Source organism: Carassius carassius, chromosome 27 (assembly GCF_963082965.1).
Source record: "Carassius carassius chromosome 27, fCarCar2.1, whole genome shotgun sequence".
Taxonomy (NCBI): domain Eukaryota; kingdom Metazoa; phylum Chordata; class Actinopteri; order Cypriniformes; family Cyprinidae; genus Carassius; species Carassius carassius.
Window position 1 is genome coordinate 6,081,561 of NC_081781.1, and position 22,729 is coordinate 6,104,289.

The 22,729-nt window shown below is 42.8% G+C and overlaps 3 protein-coding genes across 3 annotated transcripts in view; all 3 read left to right on the forward strand.

Moving 5' to 3' along the window:
- The window catches only part of LOC132106544 (gap junction Cx32.2 protein-like), a 324,589-nt gene that overhangs the window by 9,642 nt on the left and 292,218 nt on the right, over nucleotides 1-22,729 (forward strand). The window lies entirely within an intron of this gene.
- On the forward strand, nucleotides 2,315-4,647 carry LOC132106530 (gap junction Cx32.2 protein-like). Its single transcript, XM_059512290.1, has 3 exons — nucleotides 2,315-2,548; nucleotides 3,049-3,111; nucleotides 3,490-4,647. The coding sequence occupies exon 3, from the start codon at nucleotides 3,519-3,521 to the stop codon at nucleotides 4,353-4,355; it is 837 nt and encodes a 278-aa protein (XP_059368273.1). The 5' UTR covers nucleotides 2,315-2,548; nucleotides 3,049-3,111; nucleotides 3,490-3,518; the 3' UTR covers nucleotides 4,356-4,647.
- Nucleotides 5,163-10,160, forward strand: LOC132106531 (gap junction alpha-1 protein). Its single transcript, XM_059512291.1, has 2 exons — nucleotides 5,163-5,299; nucleotides 7,352-10,160. Exon 2 carries the CDS (start codon nucleotides 7,364-7,366, stop codon nucleotides 8,504-8,506), a length of 1,143 nt encoding a protein of 380 aa, XP_059368274.1. The 5' UTR covers nucleotides 5,163-5,299; nucleotides 7,352-7,363; the 3' UTR covers nucleotides 8,507-10,160.

Below are 22,729 nucleotides of genomic sequence, written 5' to 3' on the forward strand. Positions count from 1 at the left end.
CAGGGGAAAAACACCCAGAAATATAGACAGGGCTAAACAAGACTTCGCAGTGAGTGAGATTGATTGTGGTGCTAATATGTGTATGTAAATGAGGTGCAGGTGTGGCAAGGAAATTGGCTGATGAATGAAGTGCAGGTGTGGCAAGGTGATTGTGATGCAGTGACTCATGGGAGATGTAGTTCGGGTGTGGTGCAACAGTATGAGAGGTGCTAGTGTCCAAGTGATGATATGGTGACATCTGGTGGTTGATGGGTCCTGAGTGGAGTGCCCTCTACTGAAGTTCATGGGCACTCCAGCTAATGATCGTGACACTTATGATGCAAACTACTAGAGACAATTAAAGAAGTCAATCACATCATTTTCCATGTAGGTAATGTGTCTCTATGGTCACTGTGAATGGGCTACAGGGATTTTAATTTTAAATGAGACATGTCTTTTGTTTTGTTGCTGCTGTTGTTGTCATCCATTTTTGACTAAGTTTGTGCATCTGAAAGAACCATGTGTTGGAGAAGCTACTTTGAACCTGTAACTTATCAGTCTAGCAACTTATGATTTAGTGACAACCTCAAACTTGAATAAATATCCTGCAATTACATTAAATAGGCTAAATGTTAAGGACATATTAGAATAATGCTTAATTTATACAGAAATTAAGAAAATATGTGATGAATAAAAATACAAAAAAAACAGCCTTAAGCGACTCAAATAGTTAGAAAAGTTAATGCGGCACGTGAAGTGATCACGTCTTCCTCTATACTAGTTGTAGCATGAAATAAACATGAATGATAAGAAGTTATCTTGTGGAATGTCTGTGGAAAGACATCAATACACACCATTTTTCAAGTTCACTGACATTAATCTCTCCGGTCTGGTCTGGTTTGTTTGTCAGACAAAAATGTTAAATTAGGGGTTATGATTGGTCAGATCACCTGTCAATCAAGTTACCCGCAAAGGATAATAGAGTAGGGGAGCTAGGAATTCAGAACCCGGAAGAGTAATTTGCTGCGGGTTCCTTTGAGATTTTCCTATGGGGTTTTATAATCGGGTTTTTCCTTTTTTTAGTAAAATAAAGCCTGTGATAAACATAACTTGACGATACGTTGACGTTTTGTTCTGCAATGTAAACTGCACACACTCACAAACATTTTCAAAAATGATCATAACTGCTTCAACATTTTTGTTTTGGTTATGGATGTGTGCACACAGTGCAGTGAAGTTTTTCAGATCCCGAGTGTAAAAATGTTCGTTATTTATGTCCCGTAGTTGTCCCCTAGATCTCACGTCAGTGTTTCATAAGATTACTCAGAGACTCGAGACAGACTAAAAGTTCACTGTGACGATGACTATCCACAAATATCTCTCCCACAGTTACCACAATTAAACAAGAAGTCCAATTCTTGAGAACAAAACTCCTTTTTACCGGGGGGATTCACTTGAAAGAGGTTGTCAGGGTCAAGTTGTTTGTGCAGAAAATGATAAATATATGTTTTCCTCCATATTTCATGTATTAAATGTTGGGATTCATAAAGGTGTGTTTCTAATTAGGCAAAGTAATATGACTGGTGCTTTTTATTTAAAAAGGCTTTTAAATGTTGGGTTGATTTATTATTGTCATTTAATTAAAACTAACAGATTTAAAGGTTTCTTTATAACATATGTCATTTAAAACTATAATGATCAAAACTAATAACAGTTCAATTGTGTGTGTGTGTGAAATATATACTGTATTTCACAAATTATGACTCTTACTCAGTTGTAACACCAGTTTCACCACAATTGGCACCAATTTTCTCAAAAGTTAGATCACCTCATTTATTTATTTTATTTTTGTACAAAAAAAAATCTGTGTACATACACCATACACCAGTGTCAATGAAGAGCTTAAGAAAAACAAGGTAAATATAATTTATTTTGCATACTTTTCAATAAAGCAAGTAAATGTAAAAGTGTGAACATATTCTTCATTTGTATTAATTTAGCAGAAAGTTTTATTTTTTGTTCAGGACAGAAAAAAACATTGGTTAAGTGTCTTCTCAAGGCCATAGTGATTGTTCCTCATGGGACTCAAACCCAGCAACCTTACCAGGCTTGATCTGTTGCCACTACACCACAGCACCATCACGTAGAGACGCCGTTTCCACTTAGCGACATACTGTAAACGAATTTCGTAAGTGTGAAAGTGTGCTCCAAAATAAAGTCCTGAATTGGTCATGAAGTAGAAAAGAGAAGTGAAAATGTCTGGATTTACTGGTTTTCTTATCATACAGATGGGTGGAGCATCCAGTGTCCCTTCACATATATGTTAATCACATTTCACGGAGAGAAGATGATTGATTGAAACGGTTAAGTCTTGTCTGAGAGTCTGCATGTGACCTCACTGAAACAATACAAAAGTTTTGTTTTGGAATTGATTTTAAATTTCAGGAAACTGAATAAGGAAATATGTTTATTTAAATACATGCTTATAAATAATGTTAAAATAATATTTAGGATCATTTGTAGCAGTTATAGCTTTACGGGAAATTACCATTCGGATCCATTTGTTCAGGTAAGAATATTTTGGGATTTGTTGGGAGTATGTAACTGCAGTCCCAATCTTATCTTTAAATTTTTAAATACATTTATATATGAAAAAATTTAGATATTCATTCTTTTATATCATTCTTTTATATCTTTAAATCTTACGTTTTAGAAACATCACTCAAAAGTAACTTTTCATCAGATTATTGAGTCTTAAATATCAAATGTATTTAAATCATTCAGATGAAGTTATTTTTTTATCAAATGAAATACATTTAAAATATTCTACAGTTAAAACTATTTTAATATCTTAAATGGAATGAGTTTTTATTCATTTATTTTTACTGGAGTCTCCATGTAATCTTTATTAAATCTTACAGAAAACATTTTAGAAACTAATCACTAAAAACATACGTTTCTTCAAAGATTTCAGGTTCATCCAGTCAACAAACCAAAACTTTGATTTCAGAAGAATCTGAAAAAAGAGATCTTGTTCTAAACCGTGATTATGATTTTATATTTGTATAGGGTGGCAACAAATACAGTACTCTGAGATTACAAGACAGCATTTATTCTCCATAATATTATTTGGTGAGTATGAAGTTTAAGAGATCAGATGTCGAGCAAGCTCTTTCAATAAACTAGAAATATATTGGCAAAGTGAAAGCAGAAGCAAAATGGTTCGTGTGCAGTGATTTATAAAAAAATCTCAGTTGCTGTAAGTGCTATTGTAGATTTGATCAGGTCTGTATTGTTGATTTGCTCTGTTATGTTCATGGTGGTCTTAAGGTGACAATTTCCATATTCCTTTGCCTTTTTGACAATAACAAGATCATAGTTTGCTCATAACGAGGAATAAAAAACAAAAAAGTTGGAAAAAAGGCCTCCTCTAAATAGTTTTGATCTCCATGGTGTTATGTAGAAAGCAATTATTTACACTTCAGTGTATATCTGCTGTTTATCCTCCAGGGAAGCCCTAAGCAACTGAGTACACAATCATGGGAGATTGGGGATTCCTCTCAGCTTTACTGGACAAAGTACAGTCCCACTCCACTGTCATCGGCAAGATATGGATGAGCATCCTCTTCATCTTCAGGATCCTGGTGCTGGGAGCAGGAGCAGAGAACGTGTGGGGTGATGAGCGATCCAACTTAGTGTGCAACACCAACACGCCTGGTTGCGAAAGCTTGTGCTACGACTGGAAGTTCCCCATCTCTCATATTCGCTTCTGGGTCATGCAGATCATTTTCGTTTCCACTCCAACTTTGGTGTATCTGGGCCACGTGGTGCACGTCATCCACCAAGAGAACAAACTGAGAAAGGAGCAGAAAAGAAACCCGATGTCAAAGTCTCCAAAATATACGAACGAAAAAGGGAAGGTTGAAATCAAAGGAAGCATACTGGGTAGTTACTTGACCCAACTGTTTATTAAAATCATTATTGAGGTGGCTTTCATCGTTGGACAGTATTATCTGTTTGGATTTATTATGGAGCGCAAGTTCCACTGTAAGCAGTCGCCATGTACGGTGGAGACAGAGTGTTTCATTTCTAGACCCACAGAGAAAACCATCTTCATTATCTTCATGTTGGTGGTGGCATGTGTGTCTCTGGCCTTAAATGTTCTAGAAATCTTTTATTTGCTTTGTAAGAGGATAAGTGGGAGAAATAAGAAATATAGAAATGTAATGTATCCTGGTGATTCCCATTATCCTTCACCTTTTTCAGCAGAACTTGATTCGGCTCATTCTATGAGACACAATGAGTTAAACATGGCCTTTCAGAAAAGGTTGGCTCAAAGCAAAGGCAGCCACGATGAAGCAGAATCTGAGCCATAGGGCAAGAAGTCATTGTGGTAACATGAAATGCACATAACTTATATATTCAACTTTATATATCCAACAGAGCCTATGAAAAAAAAAAATGTTGATTGTAATTTTTGCTAAAAAGAACACTAGATGGCGCTGTAACGTTCTTGAGATGCACTCACTAACCCCTAACTTCTGTCACTACAAGGCCATTTTTTTTTGTCTGAGTTTTTCCTTTTTAATGTTATTTTAGCAATGCAACACGAAATATCTATAAACAACCTTTTAAATTTGTGCACTAAGAATAAAGATTGTAAGATAACTAAATGAATTTGTATCAGTTGTTTTCTTATACAGAAGGGACATCAGGAAGAAATATATTAAATTATTAATAAACATCCAAATACACACGCACATGATTGTATAATATTCAACACTATAAGTTTATTTATAATATTATATTTTATATTAAATATTTATAATATTACAATATATATTATATATATATTCTCAACCTAAGGTAGGCTATCAAATGTTCCCTTTTAGGGACTATTAAATTCGGATAATCATAAAAATTCCTGACAGCTACTGCTTTAAAGATTCAATCATGTTAGAAATGCCATTATATTATGTGATATTTATTAATATGCAATTTATATTGTATCATCATTGTCAATTATTGTTTATAAAACAAGTTTTCCGAGAGAAACATTTGTTCGTCTGAGTTCAGCAAGCTAAAGAGTGCGTGAGGAGGACCCAAAAACTCTTTCTTGTGACGTACCCAGTCATGTGACCTTGCCAAACTTTTTGTGCGTCTGCTTTCCACTCTCTTCTCTCTGAGTCTCTTATAAGCAGGGAAAGTTTGACAAGTGTTCCTCAGTTTCTCCATAGTCGCTTACTTGGATTTGGTGACTGATCTTCGGAGTGACGGAGTAAGTCCATAACAGGGCTCTCCTCTATTTACTTCTCTCCATGTAAGTTTTTACAGAAAGTCTTAAGACTTTTCAGAACTTTTTATTTATTTATTTATTTATTTATTCATAGCGGCACTAATATGCAGAACTGAGCAACACAATGGAAAGTTACTTTTTAAAGAGTTTTTACGTTTTAAATGCCTCTTGTCATATTACATTTGAACGTAACATTTGAATGAGTTCAGAAGTTCATGTAATTATCGTAAATCTTATGAAAATAAATTATAGTGACATGGTTCAATCTATCATATTTTCGCATTTTATTTACGCTCGGGGAAAATAGGTAATTTAAAAGGCATTTCAGTAATTAAAAAAATATTAAATAACAGACATTTAAAAAAAGAAAAACTTTGTGTGTGGCAAAAAGTTTTGAAGGAAAACGTAAACAGGAATCAAAACCATTAATTTAATAGGAACTAATTATAAAAACAGTTTTTCTCACAAAATACGACGAAAAACAACTTTGGATTTTTTCTTCTTTTGTTTTTAGAACTGTAATAGGACTTTCTGGTAAAAAAAAAATAAATTAAAAAAAACCGATCTGTTTCGCCTGAAACCCGCCGAGTAGGGGGCGCTGTTCAGTCCTTCAATACAATGTTAAGCGGCTTGATTGTGGCAGGACTTTAACCTATAATTCCCAAACATTCCTACATTATTTTGTGCAGTGAATGTAATGACAACTTTAATTTTTATGTGTTTAAATAAATGCAACAAACAGTTATTATTCTATTTACTTTACTATATAATGATCAAAAATTCAGTAGAATGAGACATCAAGCTATTACAGACACAAAGTAAAGTCTTTATGTACTTTTAACACTGTTATAATATAGCCTACATTCCACATACCCCATTTAAACTTTTTATTAGTGCCACGAGACCCACAAATTGTCCAGGATATTGAAGTGATGCTCTGCTTCATGCCTGCACCACATGAATCAGGCGGTTCTTTAGAACTTTTTAAACAGTTCCTTATGATATTTGATTTTCCATGCGGCACAGAGGATTTAATCAAAGATTTGCAGCCCAATTCTATTCAGATTTCAAGTGAATGTTATTGTTCATTATTTAAACATCTCTGATGTGACTGGAGGGACCAACATCTTGCTAAATAAACAAGGATCTTTAAATGCTCAGTTTTCCTAGAAGCTTAGTCATGTTTTCTTCATGGCATTTAAAATGTTTTAATCAGCAGTTAATGAGCCACTTTCTGTCATGGTAGCATTTGCTTGAGAAATTGTATTTCACAAAGCAAAAGACAGCACATCCTCGCATTGCTGGCAGTTATCTTTACAACCTCAAACCGAACCCCTCCGTGTGTGAGCCACATGTTTGTTATCTGAGACCAGGTGTAGTTTATATTATGATAATCTTGAGGTCCCTTTCATGATTATTTTCATAATAATATCCTCAGCAGGTGCTGAAACTAACACTTTCATCATGTGCTTTATGTACAGGAAAATACACTCCATGTGGCCACTTGCTTTGCATTACATAACTATATGTATGTGTGTGTGTGTGCTTGTTTGAGGACCAAATGGATGTGGATATCCCCACAAGGATAGTAAAACCTGAAATTTTGCGGTCCCCACGAGGGGGGAAAAATATAAAAAGTATTAAATGATGTTTATCTGAAAGTGTAACAATGCAAACAATTTTTCGGTAAGGGGAAGGTTTAGGGGTTAAGGGATAAAAATATAGTTTGGTGAGTATAAAAGAAATCGAAGTCTATGGAAAGTCACCTCAATTCACAGAAACAAATGTGTGTGCGTGTGTGTGTGTGTGTGTGTGCGTGTGTGTGTGTGTGTGTGTGTGTGTGTGTGTGTGTGTGTGTGTGTGTGCGTGTATATACTAAATGACATCCACTAAAAGTGATGGACAGTTTGATTAAAAATGACAGAAAAAAAATCAAAGTCAAATATTATCCGTTCAGACATGTCACCTTGGTATTTTGCATCTAATGCGATGATATTCAGGCATACAAGTGTCACTGAAGTCTCCAAAAGTGTCTAAATACATTTTATTACATCTCAGCTTTCTATTTTCCACTAGAACTCCCTCAAGATGGGTGACTGGAGTGCATTGGGAAGACTTCTTGACAAGGTGCAGGCCTACTCCACGGCTGGAGGGAAAATCTGGCTCTCTGTGCTCTTTATCTTCCGGATCCTAGTTCTGGGAACGGCAGTGGAGTCGGCCTGGGGTGACGAGCAGTCAGCTTTCAAGTGCAATACCCAGCAGCCTGGTTGCGAGAACGTCTGCTATGACAAATCGTTCCCCATCTCGCACGTGCGCTTCTGGGTGCTTCAGATCATCTTTGTGTCCACGCCTACGCTCCTGTACCTGGCGCATGTTTTCTATCTTATGCGCAAAGAGGAGAAGCTCAACCGCAGGGAGGAGGAGCTGAAGGCCGTGCAGAACGACGGTGGTGACGTCGAGCTCCATCTCAAGAAGATCGAGCTCAAGAAGTTCAAGCATGGCCTGGAGGAGCACGGCAAGGTGAAGATGAAGGGTGCCCTGCTGCGCACCTACATCGTCAGCATCCTTTTCAAGTCCATCTTTGAGGTGGGCTTCCTGTTGCTCCAGTGGTACATCTACGGCTTCAGCCTGGCCGCCGTGTACACGTGCGAGCGTTCGCCTTGCCCCCATCGGGTGGACTGTTTCCTCTCCCGCCCCACGGAGAAGACCATTTTCATTGTCTTCATGCTGGTGGTTTCGCTCGTGTCACTTTTGCTCAACATCATCGAGCTCGTCTACGTGCTCTTCAAACGGATCAAGGACCGTGTGAAAGGCCGCCAAAACCAGTTCCCCACCGGCACCCTGAGCCCCACACCGAAGGAACTTTCCACGACCAAATATGCCTACTACAACGGCTGCTCCTCACCGACCGCGCCACTTTCGCCAATGTCGCCTCCGGGCTACAAGCTAGCCACCGGCGAGCGGACCAACTCTTGTCGCAATTACAACAAGCAGGCCAACGAGCAGAACTGGGCCAACTACAGCACAGAACAGAACCGTCTGGGCCAGAACGGCAGCACCATCTCCAATTCGCACGCTCAGGCCTTCGAATACCCTGACGACACTCATGAGCACAAGAAACTGACACCGGGCCACGAGCTGCAGCCGCTGGCGTTGATAGACGCTCGGCCATGCAGCCGTGCCAGCAGCCGAATGAGCAGTCGAGCAAGGCCTGATGACCTGGACGTCTAGCTGTGCAACTTGGTGCCAAATCACGACACTAGAGGACTGACCCAGGCAATGAGACATGCTCATTTCCTGTACTGAGGGGGTGGGGCTTCATCCGCACAAGTTCCTCACTCTTGACTCTAGTCGATACAGAGACATACAATTAATTACACTGCTGGAGGTACTATTCATTTATAATGATGTTGAAACTAGCAGACCTAACATGTCCTAACAAACGAACAGCCAGCAGGGACTTGAAGGGGCACAAACGGGGCCATACCTGGCGCATCTCTCAATTATGCCCACCAGAATATGCCTTGGTGATGTGATTGATTTTGATGTGCCTATTAGTATTGGGTTTATTAAAATGCCACACAACAATTCCATTTTAACAAGTTGCACTCTTACAGTAGTTGTAGATTTGTGTTTTAACCCCTCTACAGTCCATCCCGGTTATTACATCACATGACCTCAAATCCACATTGTCCAACAGAGTGTTCACAGTCAAAAATTAATATTTATTTATTCATTACCATTAACAGGACATCCACCACTAGATGAAGATTGACTACTGCTCAAGGTCATGTCTACATAATTAATACCATCCAAGTGCATATTTATTGACAATAATCCAAATTTCAGCAATACATTCATCAGCAAATACATTTATTTTTGATTAATCATAGTGGACTGTCATTTTCCTGATAAACTTTGAATTTATGTGGTGTTGGTTTCTGTTAGTTGATGATATTTGTTGATTTTTGGGTGGTGGTATGAGACAGAAATGTCTATTTGTGGACTGAGCTGCTGTACCCACTGTTACACGGCTTCATTTTCTTTTCGGCATTTATATTTTTTATGAAATTTCCTTTAATAGTGTGCGAGAGAAAGGCTTTGTTTTTGTTCTCTTAAAAAAATCAATTTTAATTTCCTTTTTGTTTCTTTTTGGAGGGCAGACAGAATGAACTAGTTTTGAATTAGAATGAGTAGAATTAATGTCTTAACTCTGAAGTCAATGACCTTTTTAACTCAATGTAATCATTGCTGCTTGAGAGATAGAGTTTTAGTACTGTAAATCAAGCTAACCATGTCACAAATGTGAGTTTTTTTTTAGAAGACTGCTTTTAGAGCTAGACTAATATTTAGTCAGTTATATTAAGAGATATATGCCAGCGTAGCTCCACAACTACCAAACACTAATAGATTAAATTTCATTATGGACATTCTTTCTTTTGATTTTTCAAATTGTGCATCATAGTTTATTGGTACTCATTTGCAGAAGCTCATGGATTTTTCAGCTACAATGGTGTTTGCACTGAGATTTTGGCTAGGGTGTTATTTGATGCAAAAATGACGAAAAGTTCTCTGTTATGCACGTAACTAATTTATTTTACAACACACTACGAGGCATAAAATCACTACACTTTTAAACAGTGCTCTCACAGAATCCTTGGGTTTGGAATGTTGAGTGGCTAAGGCAAGATTTTGCATCTGGTAAGTAGTGCAAATTGGGTTATAAATCAGAACAAAACTGATGTAATGTAATTCCACGGGAATCCGCTGTTGTACATTGCGCATGACAGTGGAAAAACTGAGCTATCAAACAAAAACGAACATTAATCAAAATCTGTGAAAAAGCAATTTAACCAATAAAGGTTTTTTTCTTTGTCATTTTGTATCGGTGTGTCTCAGTCAAACTCTTTTATTTGACCAAACTAATGCTCAAACTGTGTTTCTAATATACATTCACCCATTTCAGTATTTTTTGTTTGCACCCTCTGAGTGGCTCACAATCAAAAAAAAAGAAAGACCAAATGCAATGCAATTTGTCTGGTGCCAGTATCTAAAGGAGTCTGGTGTAGGCTTTTTATTCAAGAGAATTAGCCCTACACAAACCACTGTGTTTAAACAGCCAATAGAGGCAAACGCAGTGTAACAGCCAAGATCCGTCTATGCCAAGACCAACTTGCAAACCAAAAGACTGATAAGTTTTTTCATGTATGTTTTAAAATGCCCCAGAAACTTTCAAAATTTCATCATATAAAAAGATTCAGTGCCTTTTCTCTTATCCAAGTTTCCTATTTAACCTTTCCACAAAGCTAAATAAAACCATATGCCTGGGCTGAGTCTGTGGACCACATGTGGCTAGAGCAGAAGAACGTAAAAAAAAAAAAGCAGGAGACTTTGATCTAGTGCTAATTAATGCAGATCTTTTTAAACCAGATTTATCACACAGTGCTTTTGCATATACCAGAGGCTGAACTGATAAATTCTGCAGTTTTTCATTAAGACAAGATAAAAGAAAAGTATCAGCTGATGCAAAAAAAAAAATAAAGGACTTGAAGTCCAGTGTCTTATAAACACATATAATACTATTCAAAGTTATAAACCCTATAAAACAGCATTATTGTGAATTATTTAAAATTTTTAAAATATATTTTAAAATTAATTTATTATTGTGATGGTAATGCTGAATTTTTAGCATCGATACTCCGGTCTTCAGTGTCACATGATCCTTGTCGAATGTCGATTTGCTGCTAAAGAAAATCTTTTTGTGATTATCCATGCTAAAAACAGTTGTGCTGCTTAATACTTTTATGAAAGCCATAATTAAAAAAATAAATAAATAAATATAATAATAGTGCATTTCAAATATAGATTTTTTTCTCTCTCCCCATTTATACAATTTATACTGTCACAATTAGTACCACAAAATATTTCAACAATAAAACAGAAGGGACGTCAGAGAAACCGCTCAAGGGATGGATAAACATGTCTGAGGTACAGTTTTTTTTTTCATAGAGGAAGATGGGGACGTAAGTAAAGAGTGTCAAAATCGACACACAGCAGGCTTGTGCCCACAGACTACTAGAAAGCTCAATGTGTGAGTTACATTTCCTGTGCGCATACTGCCACCCAGACCACAACTCCTGGGTGGTGCTGGGAATCCATGTTAAAGCTGCTAAGTTTGACTAAAAATGGCCAATGGACGTTTTAATATGACGTCGCCCATGTTTGATAAAAGCAGCTGCTGTGCTTCTCTTGTAACATCTTAAATTGGACACCCGCCTGACTTTATTTTTAATGACATGTCTTTCGCAATCTGAAATAAACCATTTCCCCCTCGATAGCCATGCAGAGCAAAATTGCAATAAATGTTCTGGTGAATTTTAGCCGTAATTCTAAAAGGCCTCGCTTGTGTGATGATTATCTTCCTGAGAGCACTTAGATCAGAATTTTGATTCAATATCTGCATGCACGTCTCTCCTGCTGCTTTATGGCAGCAGTTCCAGGTATAGGCATATGAAAACATCACATGTGATTCCTGCAAAGGGTCCGGCTCTTCCTGGAGCTCAGCTAGAGTGGTGGAATGCTGGCTATCAAACGCGCAGGGTGTGAAAAATCTGCTGCTTTGTAGCTGGTCAACAGTCACGGACTGGCCGCGTTGCACTTCCAGGCACTGTGGATATCATGCACAGTCATGTTTCCTGAGAGATCTGCCCATTCCCTGCTGTTTATATAAGCATAAGCACAGCAAAACAATAGGATGCTTCCAATTTTACTATGGTGAGAGCTGCCAATCCCAAATGGTGTCTCAGCTTTCCGTGCGGTTAGAAATTGGATTCGTCCTCATCGCATTTTTCTTTGAAATTTTCCACTGCTGGATGGACCGGGACTGCTGAGAGAAAAGCTGTGGTTTTATTAAACATGGACGAGCAGCTCCCAAACATGTCTAATAAGCTGGAGAACATGCACAGAGTCAGAGGAACTCAGCACTAATAGACTCTCTCTGTCAGCAAGAGGATTTAACTCTCTCCTACTCTCATTTCTCAATACATCATCAGCTGACACTGTCAGGAGTCTCAGTCTCACCTTATATATTACCCTGTTTTACTTCTTTGCTGTTAATTCAAAGTGAATTCATGTTGTCCGTAGGCCATGTGAGCTCCTCCCTGCTAGGTTAAGACTCTGTAGTACTTACAGGAATTCTGCAGGAAGACCTGAGGCACGTGACCCCAGGCCTTGCCATTTCCTTCCATGCAAAACAAGGCAAAGTATTAAAGCTCACAGTTGTACCATGGGTTTCTGATTATGAAAGCACTATTCAACCTTTTTTTATCCTTTAGTTCATTTCTTTTCCAATTATATTCAAAAGTCATCAGTATGAAGCACCTGTGTTTTTAGTGGAGTTTTCTCAATTATCTTGCTAAAATATCATGTGACTTAAAAAAAAAAACGGTATATAAATACTGACTGCTGATTGCTTGCAAGCAGTTTGGTTCTCCAACAGGCCATATTTCATCTGTATACTTTTGCTCTCACTCAACACACACACACACACACACACACACACACACAGACACACAGAGCCATAATTTTATGTTTCTTCATTTCAGGGCGCATAAACCGCTTATTGTTAAAAGCTGTCTTGCAGACATTTAAAGGCAGAGAGAGACAGACTCAGCTCCCTCAATAGCTCAGACAGAGGAAAAGACCAGAGACTGACTCAAAACACAGACAAAAAAAGGAAATGGAAGACGGGAAAAGAGCACATGCACTAAAAATCAGACACACTTGAAGAGTAGCTGATATCTCGGTAAAAGATATCAAGAACAGAGCACGACTTTAGAAAGCAGACAGATGTGCACTGGAATGCATGCAAATTAAATGAGGCAGATGAAGAGAATTAGGAAGAAAGAAGTGCAAATCCAGAACATGAGCAGCAGGAAAAAGCAACAATATTGCATGACGTATGTGCACATGCAGGATATTCCTGTCTGTCTGGAGTGAATCAGCAAAGGCCTTGATGAAAGAACAGATACAGAGTCTCTTTTTCAAGGTATATGAGATTCATGTGTCTGTGTCGCTTTTGGAGCAGGATTTCGGCCATGTGGGATGCATTATACAGTGGTCCGGCCACTGTCCACTCAGCTCTCTGTAACCCAGCGCCACCTTTGTTTTGATAGCACTAGCTATATGGCTCCCCTGTCCAAGTGTCAAGGCCATTAAATTGTTAATGCGGCCGGCTCCTGTGCGTCTCAACGAGAGACTTCAAAGTTAACCAGGACTCTGCAAGATACCTCTAATTGAGGTGGATGGGGTTTGAAAAGAAGGGCATGCTGGGTCCATAACGAAGCTAAAATTACGAGACTTGTCATCGGTTATGGAGAGGTCAGGAGAGAAGAAACTATGCAGCCCGCATCCAAAGTCAAAAGCAGGTTGACTGGCATAAGCAAAATATTTCCATGCATCACCCCGAAACAGCACTCTGCGTTTTTTCCCCTCTCTTCCACACCAGCTCTCACTTACGGCAAAACGTCCAATATGTCGACTATGGTCATTACTCTAAATTTAGCCAGATGCGCCCCGGTTTTCCACTGAGAGGTCCAAATCGGGAAAATCAAGCCAGGAGTATTCTAAGAATGGGGAATAAGATATATTTCATTCGCCTGACTGTAACCAGCATCTATTCAAAGAATGCATCAATCTGAATCACTTTCAGCACTGCTCTTTTGGCAATATGTATTTGCCATAGCTATAATTTTAGAGGGCTGTAGATGCTTAAACAGCTGCTAAGCGAGAAAGAACATACTGTAGTGTAACATCTGAGCATCTGCAACAAGGAGGATTTACAGGAGTTAGTGGGTCAGGTTAAAGCAGATCTCTCCATAAAATGCCATTAACAGCATTAACCCTTAGCAATGAGAATTTGCGTAGGCTAAACTACACAAAACTATATATTTATTTTTATTGGCTGTTCATAACAATCTGCATTAAAAAGTAATGAATTGATTTTGATTTATTGTTGCTGTTGTTTGTTACGGATCACTCGGGAAGCTGAGGAGTAACAGAATGAAGATGTTTATTATACACAGACACAAGCAGAGGAGCAGGAAGTGATGAGTGACAATAAGGATGGATCCGTGAAGGTAGGGTGAAGACTTCTTGGAGGGACGGTGAGCCACACACACGCACACTTGGGGAACTGGGTCTTCGAAGAGAATCGCTGGAGAGAGTAGAAGAGGAGTTAGTCCTTATAGTAAGCATACAGGAATGATCTTGTCGCGAACGTGACCGGACAATGTTTGAGTGCGTGTGTGTGGCTTTTATGGTGCTGCGGTGATAGGCTGGTGATGAGGATCAGGTGGATGTGATTTAGAACTGTGAGGGTGTGCGGGTGTGAGGGTGTGAGATGTGAGGGTGTGCGTTGTGATTGTGTGGAGGTGGAAGCTGGCGTGTTTGTAACAGTACCCCCCTCCCCACGGCCCGCTCCTGAGGGCTGGGGACCCTGACGACGTGGTGGGCGTCCTCTTCCCCCTAGGAGCTGGTCGGTTGGGATGATTGGAGTGGAAGGTATCGAGTAAGGTGGGATCCAGGATGTCGTTGCGTGGGACCCAGGGACGTTCCTCTGGACCGTAACCTTCCCAGTCCACTAGGTATTCCAGCTGCCCACCACGCCGCCGGGAGTCCAGGATGTCCTTGACTGTGTAGGCCGCGCCGTCATCTAGGAGGAGGGGGGGCTTCGGCTTTGCCAGGTTCTGTGGGGGGAGAGACAGAAGGATGGTGAGTTTTAAGGAGTGACACATGGAATGTGGGGTGAATCCGGTACTCAGGGGGAAGCTGGAGTTTGTAAGTGACCGGATTGATCTGCTGGGTGATGGTGAATGGGCCAATGAATCTGGGACTGAGCTTGCGGCAGGATAGATGCAGGCAGATGTCCCGGGTGGACAGCAAGACCTTCTGACCGGGTTGGTAGTTAGGAGCCTCGGATCGGCGAAGGTCGGCTGTCGTCCTGCGTCTGCGAAGTGCCCGCTGAAGTTGGTGATGTGCCGCGTCCCAGACCCTCTCGCTCTCCCGGAACCAGTAGTCGATGGCGGGGACATCCGAGGGTTCACCTGATCAGGGAAATAGAGGTGGTTGGTAGACGAGTACGCACTGGAAGGGAGTGAGTCGGGTGGTGGGTTGGCGGAGGGAATTCTGTGCATGCTCGGCCCACCCCAGGAATTGGTTCCAGGAGTTCTGGTGGCCGCGACAGAAGGTACGGAGGAAGCGTCCGATCTCCTGGACCTTCCTCTCCGTCTGCCCGTTTGATTGAGGATGATACCCGGAGGACAGGCTGATGGCCACACCTAGGAGGGAAGGCTTTCCACACCTGAGAGATGAACTGGGGTCCTTGGTCCGATACGATATCTTCTGGGATGCCGAAATACCTGAAGACATGGTTGAACAGTAATTCAGCCGTTTCCATGGCTGTAGGTAGGCCCTTTAGAGGAAGAAGAGGATTTAGAAAATCTATCCACTATAACCAAAATACAGGCATTGTTATCTGAAGGCGGGAGGTCAGTAATGAAGTCCACCCCAGGTGTGACCATGGGCGATTAGGAACGGGCAGTTTCTGGAGTTTCAGATTTCTATTCGAGAGTGTAGCATCTGGATAGGGCATCGGCCTTTACGTTTTTCACCCCTGGGCGTTACAAGATGGTGAATTGGAAGCGGGTGAAGAATAACGCCCAGCGGGCCTGTCTGGGATTGAGTCTCTTGGCTACTCGAAGGTATTCTAGGTTCTTATGGTCAGTGAGGACTTGAAATGGGTGTTTGGCTCCCTCTAGCCAATGCCTCCATTCCTCCAGAGCTAGTTTGATGACTAGCAATTCCCGATTTCCGATGTCGTAGTTTACCTCCGCCGGGTTGAGTTTCCGGGAGAAGAAGGCGCATGGATGGAGGTGGCTGGGATTCCCCTGCTGCTGGGATAGGACCGCTCCCACTCCGGTGGTTGAGGCGTCCACTTCCACCACGAAGGGTCGATCGGGATCAGGATGGACCAGGAGTGGGGTGGTCGTAAAGGCCTGTTTAAGGGTTTGGAAGGCTTCTGTGGCGGTTGGAGTCCAGGAGAGAGGTTTTTGGTGGAGGAGATTGGTAAGAGGACTGGTGATGGTACTGAAGTTGCGTATAAACCGTCTATAGAAATTGGCGAAGCCAAGGAACTGCTGCAATTCTTTGATGGTGGTTGGAGTGGGCCAATCCTTGACTGTGCTCACCTTCCACTCGTCCATCCGGATGCCACTGCGATTGATGGTATAGCCAAGGGACTGCACTGAGGGCTGATGGAAGGAACATTTTTCGTCTTTGAGGTAGAGCTGGTAGTCCCTCAGGCGTTGCAGGACCTCCGCAACATGGCATTGATGTTCTGCCAGGCTCCGGGAATAGATGAGGATATCATCGATATATACCAAGACGGACTTGTGGAGGAAATCCCGGAGCACCTCGTGGATGAAATCCTGGAATATGGAGGGGGCGTTAACAAGCCCATATGGCATGACGCAATATTCGTAATGACCAGTAGGGGTAATGAAGGCTGTTGAGGAAAATGAGGTTGTATGCGCTGCGGAGGTCCAACTTGGTGAACACAGTGGCACCACGGAGATGTTAAAGGGCAGCTGGGATGAGGGGAAGTGGGTACCGGAATTTTACAGTGATGTTATTGAGTGCTCGGTAATCAATACATGGCCTCAAGCCTCCGTCCTTCTTCTTGACGAAGAAAAAGCTCGAAGCAGCAGGGGAGGTAGATGGACGAATATACCCTTGGGCCAGCACCTCCTTGATGTATTCCTCCATGGCCTTCTCCTCGGGAATGGATAGGGGATATATCCTTCCCTTTGGCACTGGTTCACCCAGCAGCAGATCGATGGCACAGTCCCACGGCCGGTGTGGAGGCAGCTTGGAGGTCCGTATAGGGCAGAAGACGTCACTGAAGGCGGTGTAGCATTGAGGAATGGTGATGGACTGATTTTCAACTGGGCTCTCAATAGACGTGGAGTAGACTGGGAGAGGTTCAGGGGATGGTGTGACTAGAACTGGACAACCGGAGATGCATGATTGGAAACAGGCTTCGCCCCACTCCAGGATCTCACCCGTCTTCCAGGAAATCACGGGGTTGTGCTGCTCCAGCCACAGGCGCCCTGGAATAACGTCAGCGGTGGATTCCTCCAGAACCAGCAGATGGATCTCCTCGTGATGGAGTAGTCCAGTTTGGAGGGATATGGGGCCCACACTATGGTGCACTCACTTCCTGCGTAGCGGCCTGCCGGTGATTGTGTGGACCTGGTAGGCTGACGGCGTGGCCATGGTAGGGAGTTTGAGCTGACGGCAGAGGGCGCCGGAGATGAAGTTGCCGGCTGACCCAGAATCGAGGAGGGCGGAAACTGGAAGAGACATGTCAGCGGCAGTAAGTGTCACAATAGTGGTGAGTGGTTTCATTTGGTATCTTGAAGGGAGAATGGCACTCACCACAGGACGAGGAGGACGGATGGGGCACACTGCTATAGCATGCCCGGGGCTGCACAGTAGAGGCACAGACTCTGGGCCAGCTGTCTCTGACGCTCCGCCATAGTGAGGCGGTAGGAGTCGAGTATCATAGGCTCGCTGGCTGGTTCTGGGGGGCTGACGTTTTCTGGTCGGCAGAGTGGTGTGGAGGAATGCGACTGGCCCTAGTGCTCTTCTAAGCACGACTGCATACGAGTGGCGAAGCGGATAGATAGCTGGATGAATCGCTTGAGTCCGACGGTATCCTTGTATGCAGCAGGATGCAACCGCACTCGGGGTTCCAATCCTTGACGGTAGGTCGTCAGTAAAGCCTGTTCGTTCCATCCACTGGAGGCCGCCAGAGTCCTAAACTGGAGGGCATATTCATTGACAGACATTTTTCCTTGTTTTAGATTATACAGCTTCTCACCAATGGAAGAGTCCCAAGCTGGTCTGCCGAAAACTTCACGGAAATGGTCGATGAAGCTAGAATAAGACTGGATAACTGGGTTATTTTGAGTCCAGAGATAATCTGCCCACAGTAGTGCTTTACCTTGCAGCTGGGAAATAATAAAGGCTACCTTTGAACAGTCAGTAGGGTACAAGTGCAGTTGCATCTTCAGGACCAGCGAAACTTGAAGGAGGAATCCGCTGCATTCCTCCGCCGAACCAGAGAAGGGCGCCGGCCTGGCCATGGGACTGGCGTGAACGGCAGGTGAGGAAGTGATGACAGGGTCAGCGGAAGTGCTCGCTGGTGTAGGAGGTGCTGGTGTTGCCATGAGTGTTCGTCGGAGTGCATCAACCAGATCTTGAAAGGGGTCCGTGAGGCTCATGCTTGTGCCTGGCGGTGCTGGTCCGGTCATCTGTTACGGATCACTCGGGAAGCTGAGGAGTAACAGAATGAAGATTTTTATTATACACAGACACAAGCAGAGGAGCAGGTAGTGATGAGTGACAATGAGGATGGATCCGTGAAGGTGGGGTGAAGACTTCTTGGACGGACGGTGAGCCACACACACGCACACTTGGGGAACTGGGTCTTCGGAGAGAATCGCTGGAGAGAGTAGAAGAGGAGTTAGTCCTTATAGTAAGCATACAGGAATGATCTTGTCGCGAACGTGACCGGACAATGTTTGAGTGCGTGTGTGTGGCTTTTATGGTGCTGCGGTGATAGGCTGGTGATGAGGATCAGGTGGATGTGATTTAGAACTCCGGTGAGGGTGTGCATTGTGATTGTGTGGAGGTAGAACCTGGCGTGTTTGTAACATTGTTGTCATTATTATTATTTTGCATCACTTTTGAATACCACACATACTGTATCAAAGCAGCTTAAAGTGTTTTTGTTTTAAATTTGAGCATTTCTAATGTCTTTTTATATGTATTCATTTTATTGCATTTTCATAATAATCTAAATTAATGGAGAATGAATGAATTTATTATTATTATTGTTAGTAAAGTGTTTTACACTAGCATAGTCATGATTCTCAGGGAATGCATGTGTCACAGTGTCTGGGTTGTGTCCCTGGGTTTCCACTAGATGTCCACCTTTCCCACGGTGTCTGTCACCTTATTAACTGTCTGTTCCCTTATTTGGTCACCTTCCTCTTTGTTTGAGTTAATTGATTATTCCCCACCTGTCTCCAGTTCCCTCATTCACCTTCTGTGTATTTATACCCGGTCTGTCTGTGTATGTGTCACGGAGTCCTTGTTGAATGTTTAATTCATGTCCGTCAGCTCTTGTCCTTGCCTTGTGTTCGTGTCTTGTTTATGTTTGGATGGATGTTTTGGTCTCGACCCCTGCCTGGACTGTTTACTCTATTTGGATTACCTTTCAATAAAAGACTTACCTGCAATTGGTTCCCTCTCCCGTGGTTCTTTGTAACACCGATCGTGACAGAAGGACTTCGTCATGCAAGGAACCAGCGGTATGTCTTTTTCCCGCTCCCCAGCCAGGATGGCGGAGCGGAGGGCGAAGTATCTGAAGTTGATCGCCCTCCGCCAAGAGGGCAATGAGGTGGGTGCCCTGGCACAGGTGTTCTGGTCCCTGGCCGAGGGCATGGGATACAATGACGCAGCCCTTAAAGACTATTTTAATGGCGGGCTGGATGATCCAGTGTCTCAGGAGGAGATGGCGCAGTTAGAGACACTGGAATTCTGTGAATTCGTGCGCTACCTGCAGCATCGGCTTCGGTGGGATGCCCCAGCCACTTCTGTCTCTTCCGGCGGGGTGGTTGTCAGCCCAGCACCACTGCCAGGATGGCAACCAGCCAAGCGCCACAACCCAAGATGGCCGCCAGTCCAGCACCACTGCCCAGGATGGCTACCAGCCAAGCGCCACAACCCAAGATGGCCGCCAGTCCAGCATCACTGCCCAGGATGGCTACCAGCCAAGCGCCACAGCACAAGATGGCCGCTAACCCAGCGCCAATGCCCAAATTGGCCACCGTTCCAGCGCCACAGCCCAAGATGCCCGCCAACCCAGCGCCAGAGGTGGGTAGAGTACCCAAAAACTGTACTCAAGTAAAAGTAAAAGTACTTCTAGAAATATTTACTCAAGTAAAAGTAAAAGTACTAGTCTTGAATAGTTACTTGAGTAAGAGTAATCGGATAAAAAATCTACTCAAGTAGTTAGTTACTAGTTACTTTGGGTCATATATACTGAGCCTATTTTTAGATATATAGATAAAATGTATGTAATGTATGTGTGCGTGTATAAATGTATATATTTCATCAGCCTTTACTCCAATTTATGTAATTTATTATAAAACCCTGTCTGTTTACTTAAGTAACAGATATAGGTGTCATGCCATAACATATTTTTAATACGACTGACTTTATATTAAATGTGAATTTAACATTGAAAGTTAATGTGATATAAATATTGCTACTAATCTTTCATTGTTCAGAAAGAGAGCAAATAACATTTACATTATTAAAGATAATTTTCACTGACAGTCTAGATTTCAATCACTCTCAGAAACTCCCATTAAAATCACTGAAACTGTTAACACTGTGAAATCAATATCTTAATTAAAGATTCGTACACACATCTGCACTTTGTTGTTCCTGCGAGAGAATTCGCCAGAAAGAGGTATTCAGTCAGTGAGCGAGTGAAGGAAGCACCGCATTTTAGCGATGACTCATCTGAACGCCTCTGATTGGCCAATGCTTTAATAAGCTCAAAAGAATCATGTGTGATTTGTTATAATGCGCAGCGCTGTATAAACGCATCTATCTCTGGCTAAGCGCCAGCAAGCAATCATAGATCTGAATTTAGCAGCTGATAATATGACTCGCTGAACGTACTTGCACCAGTGTGATTGTATTAAAATTAATAAAATCTTAATCGGCTATTTTTTTGTCTTTTGGAAGCTGCATTCAACTTGACTCCCCTCTGTTATAAGCCACACACGTACAACAAACTAATGTCACAGTGGTATCGGTACCTGTTAAACAGTAGACAGCACACGCGGTGTTCATCTAATAAGGAGCTCCATCGCTAGCAAATAATAACCTTTGCAGATTTCAATTCAGTGCAGTTCCAGCCACGTTTTCAACGCTCTTTCTGTTCTTAAACGTTACAACTCCGAGTGAACCACTTCAGACGCTCAGCGCGTGCGGCAGGGAACTGAACGACTCATTCAAACTGATTCATGAACCAATTCACTCGTTTGCCAATTGGTTTGATCAAGCCTTTGAACAGAATTGACTCAAAAGAATGAATCATTCGCGAATGGGCATCGCTCATTGCCCAGAGAAAAGTAGACGGCGCGTTTGGAATAAACTGAAGCATTATAACATTTATTGCATTAAGATAAAGTAACGAGAGGAGCGTCGCCCACAGTAACGAAGTAAAAGTACAGATTTTCCCCCCAAAATTTACTCAAGTAAGAGTATAAAGTACCCATCTTTAAATATACTCCGAAAAGTATTCGTTACCCCAAAAAATTACTCAAGTAAATGTAACGAAGTAAATGTAACTCGTTACTACCCACCTCTGCCCAGCGCCAATGCCCAAATTGGCCACCAGTCCAGCGCCACAGTACAAGATGGCCGCCAGCCCAGCGCCAATGCCCACTTTGGCCACCGGTTCAGTGCCACAGCCCAAGATGGCCGTCAGCCTAGCGCCACAGCACAAGATGGCCGCTAACCCAGCGCCAATGCCCAAATTGGCCACCGGTCCAGCGCCACAGTATAAGATGGCCGCCAGTCCAGCACCACAACCCCAGATGGCCGCCAGCCCAGCACCACAGTACAAGATGGCCGCCAGCCCAGCACCACAGTACAAGATGGCCGCCTGTCCAGAGTCATGGCCCAAGATGGCTGCTTGCCCAGCGCCGCTGCACAGGATGAGAGTCTCAGCTGACCCTACAGAGTCGAGTCAGGTGCCCGTGGACCCTCCAGAGTCGAGTCAGGTGCCCGTGGACCCTCCAGAGTCGAGTCAGGTGCCCGTGGACCCTCCAGAGTCGAGTCAGGTGCCAGTGGACCCTCCGGAGTCGAGTCAGGTGCCAGTGGACCCTCCGGAGTCGAGTCAGGTGCCAGTGGACCCTCCAGAGTCGAGTCAGGTGCCAGTGGACCCTCCAGAGTCGAGTCAGGTGCCAGTGAACTCTCCAGAGTCGAGTCAGGTGCCAGTGAACTCTCCAGAGTCGAGTCAGGTGCCAGTCACCGCTGATCCTCCAGAGTCAGGGCTAGTCACCGCTGATCCTCCAGAGTCAGGGCTAGTCACCGCTGATCCTCCAGAGTCAGGGCTAGTCACCGCTGATCCTCCAGAGTCAGGGCTAGTCACCGCTGATCCTCCAGAGTCAGGGCTAGTCACCGCTGATCCTCCAGAGTCAGGGCTAGTCACCGCTGATCCTCCAGAGTCAGGGCTAGTCACCGCTGATCCTCCAGAGTCAGGGCTAGTCACCGGTGATCTTCAGGGACTGAGTCAAGTCACCGGTGATC

What these genes read in the sequence shown, in the direction of transcription:
- LOC132106530 (XM_059512290.1), top strand. Translation starts at nt 3,519, where the DNA reads ATGGGAGATTGGGGATTCCTCTCAGCTTTACTGGACAAAGTACAGTCC.
- LOC132106531 (XM_059512291.1), top strand. Translation starts at nt 7,364, where the DNA reads ATGGGTGACTGGAGTGCATTGGGAAGACTTCTTGACAAGGTGCAGGCC.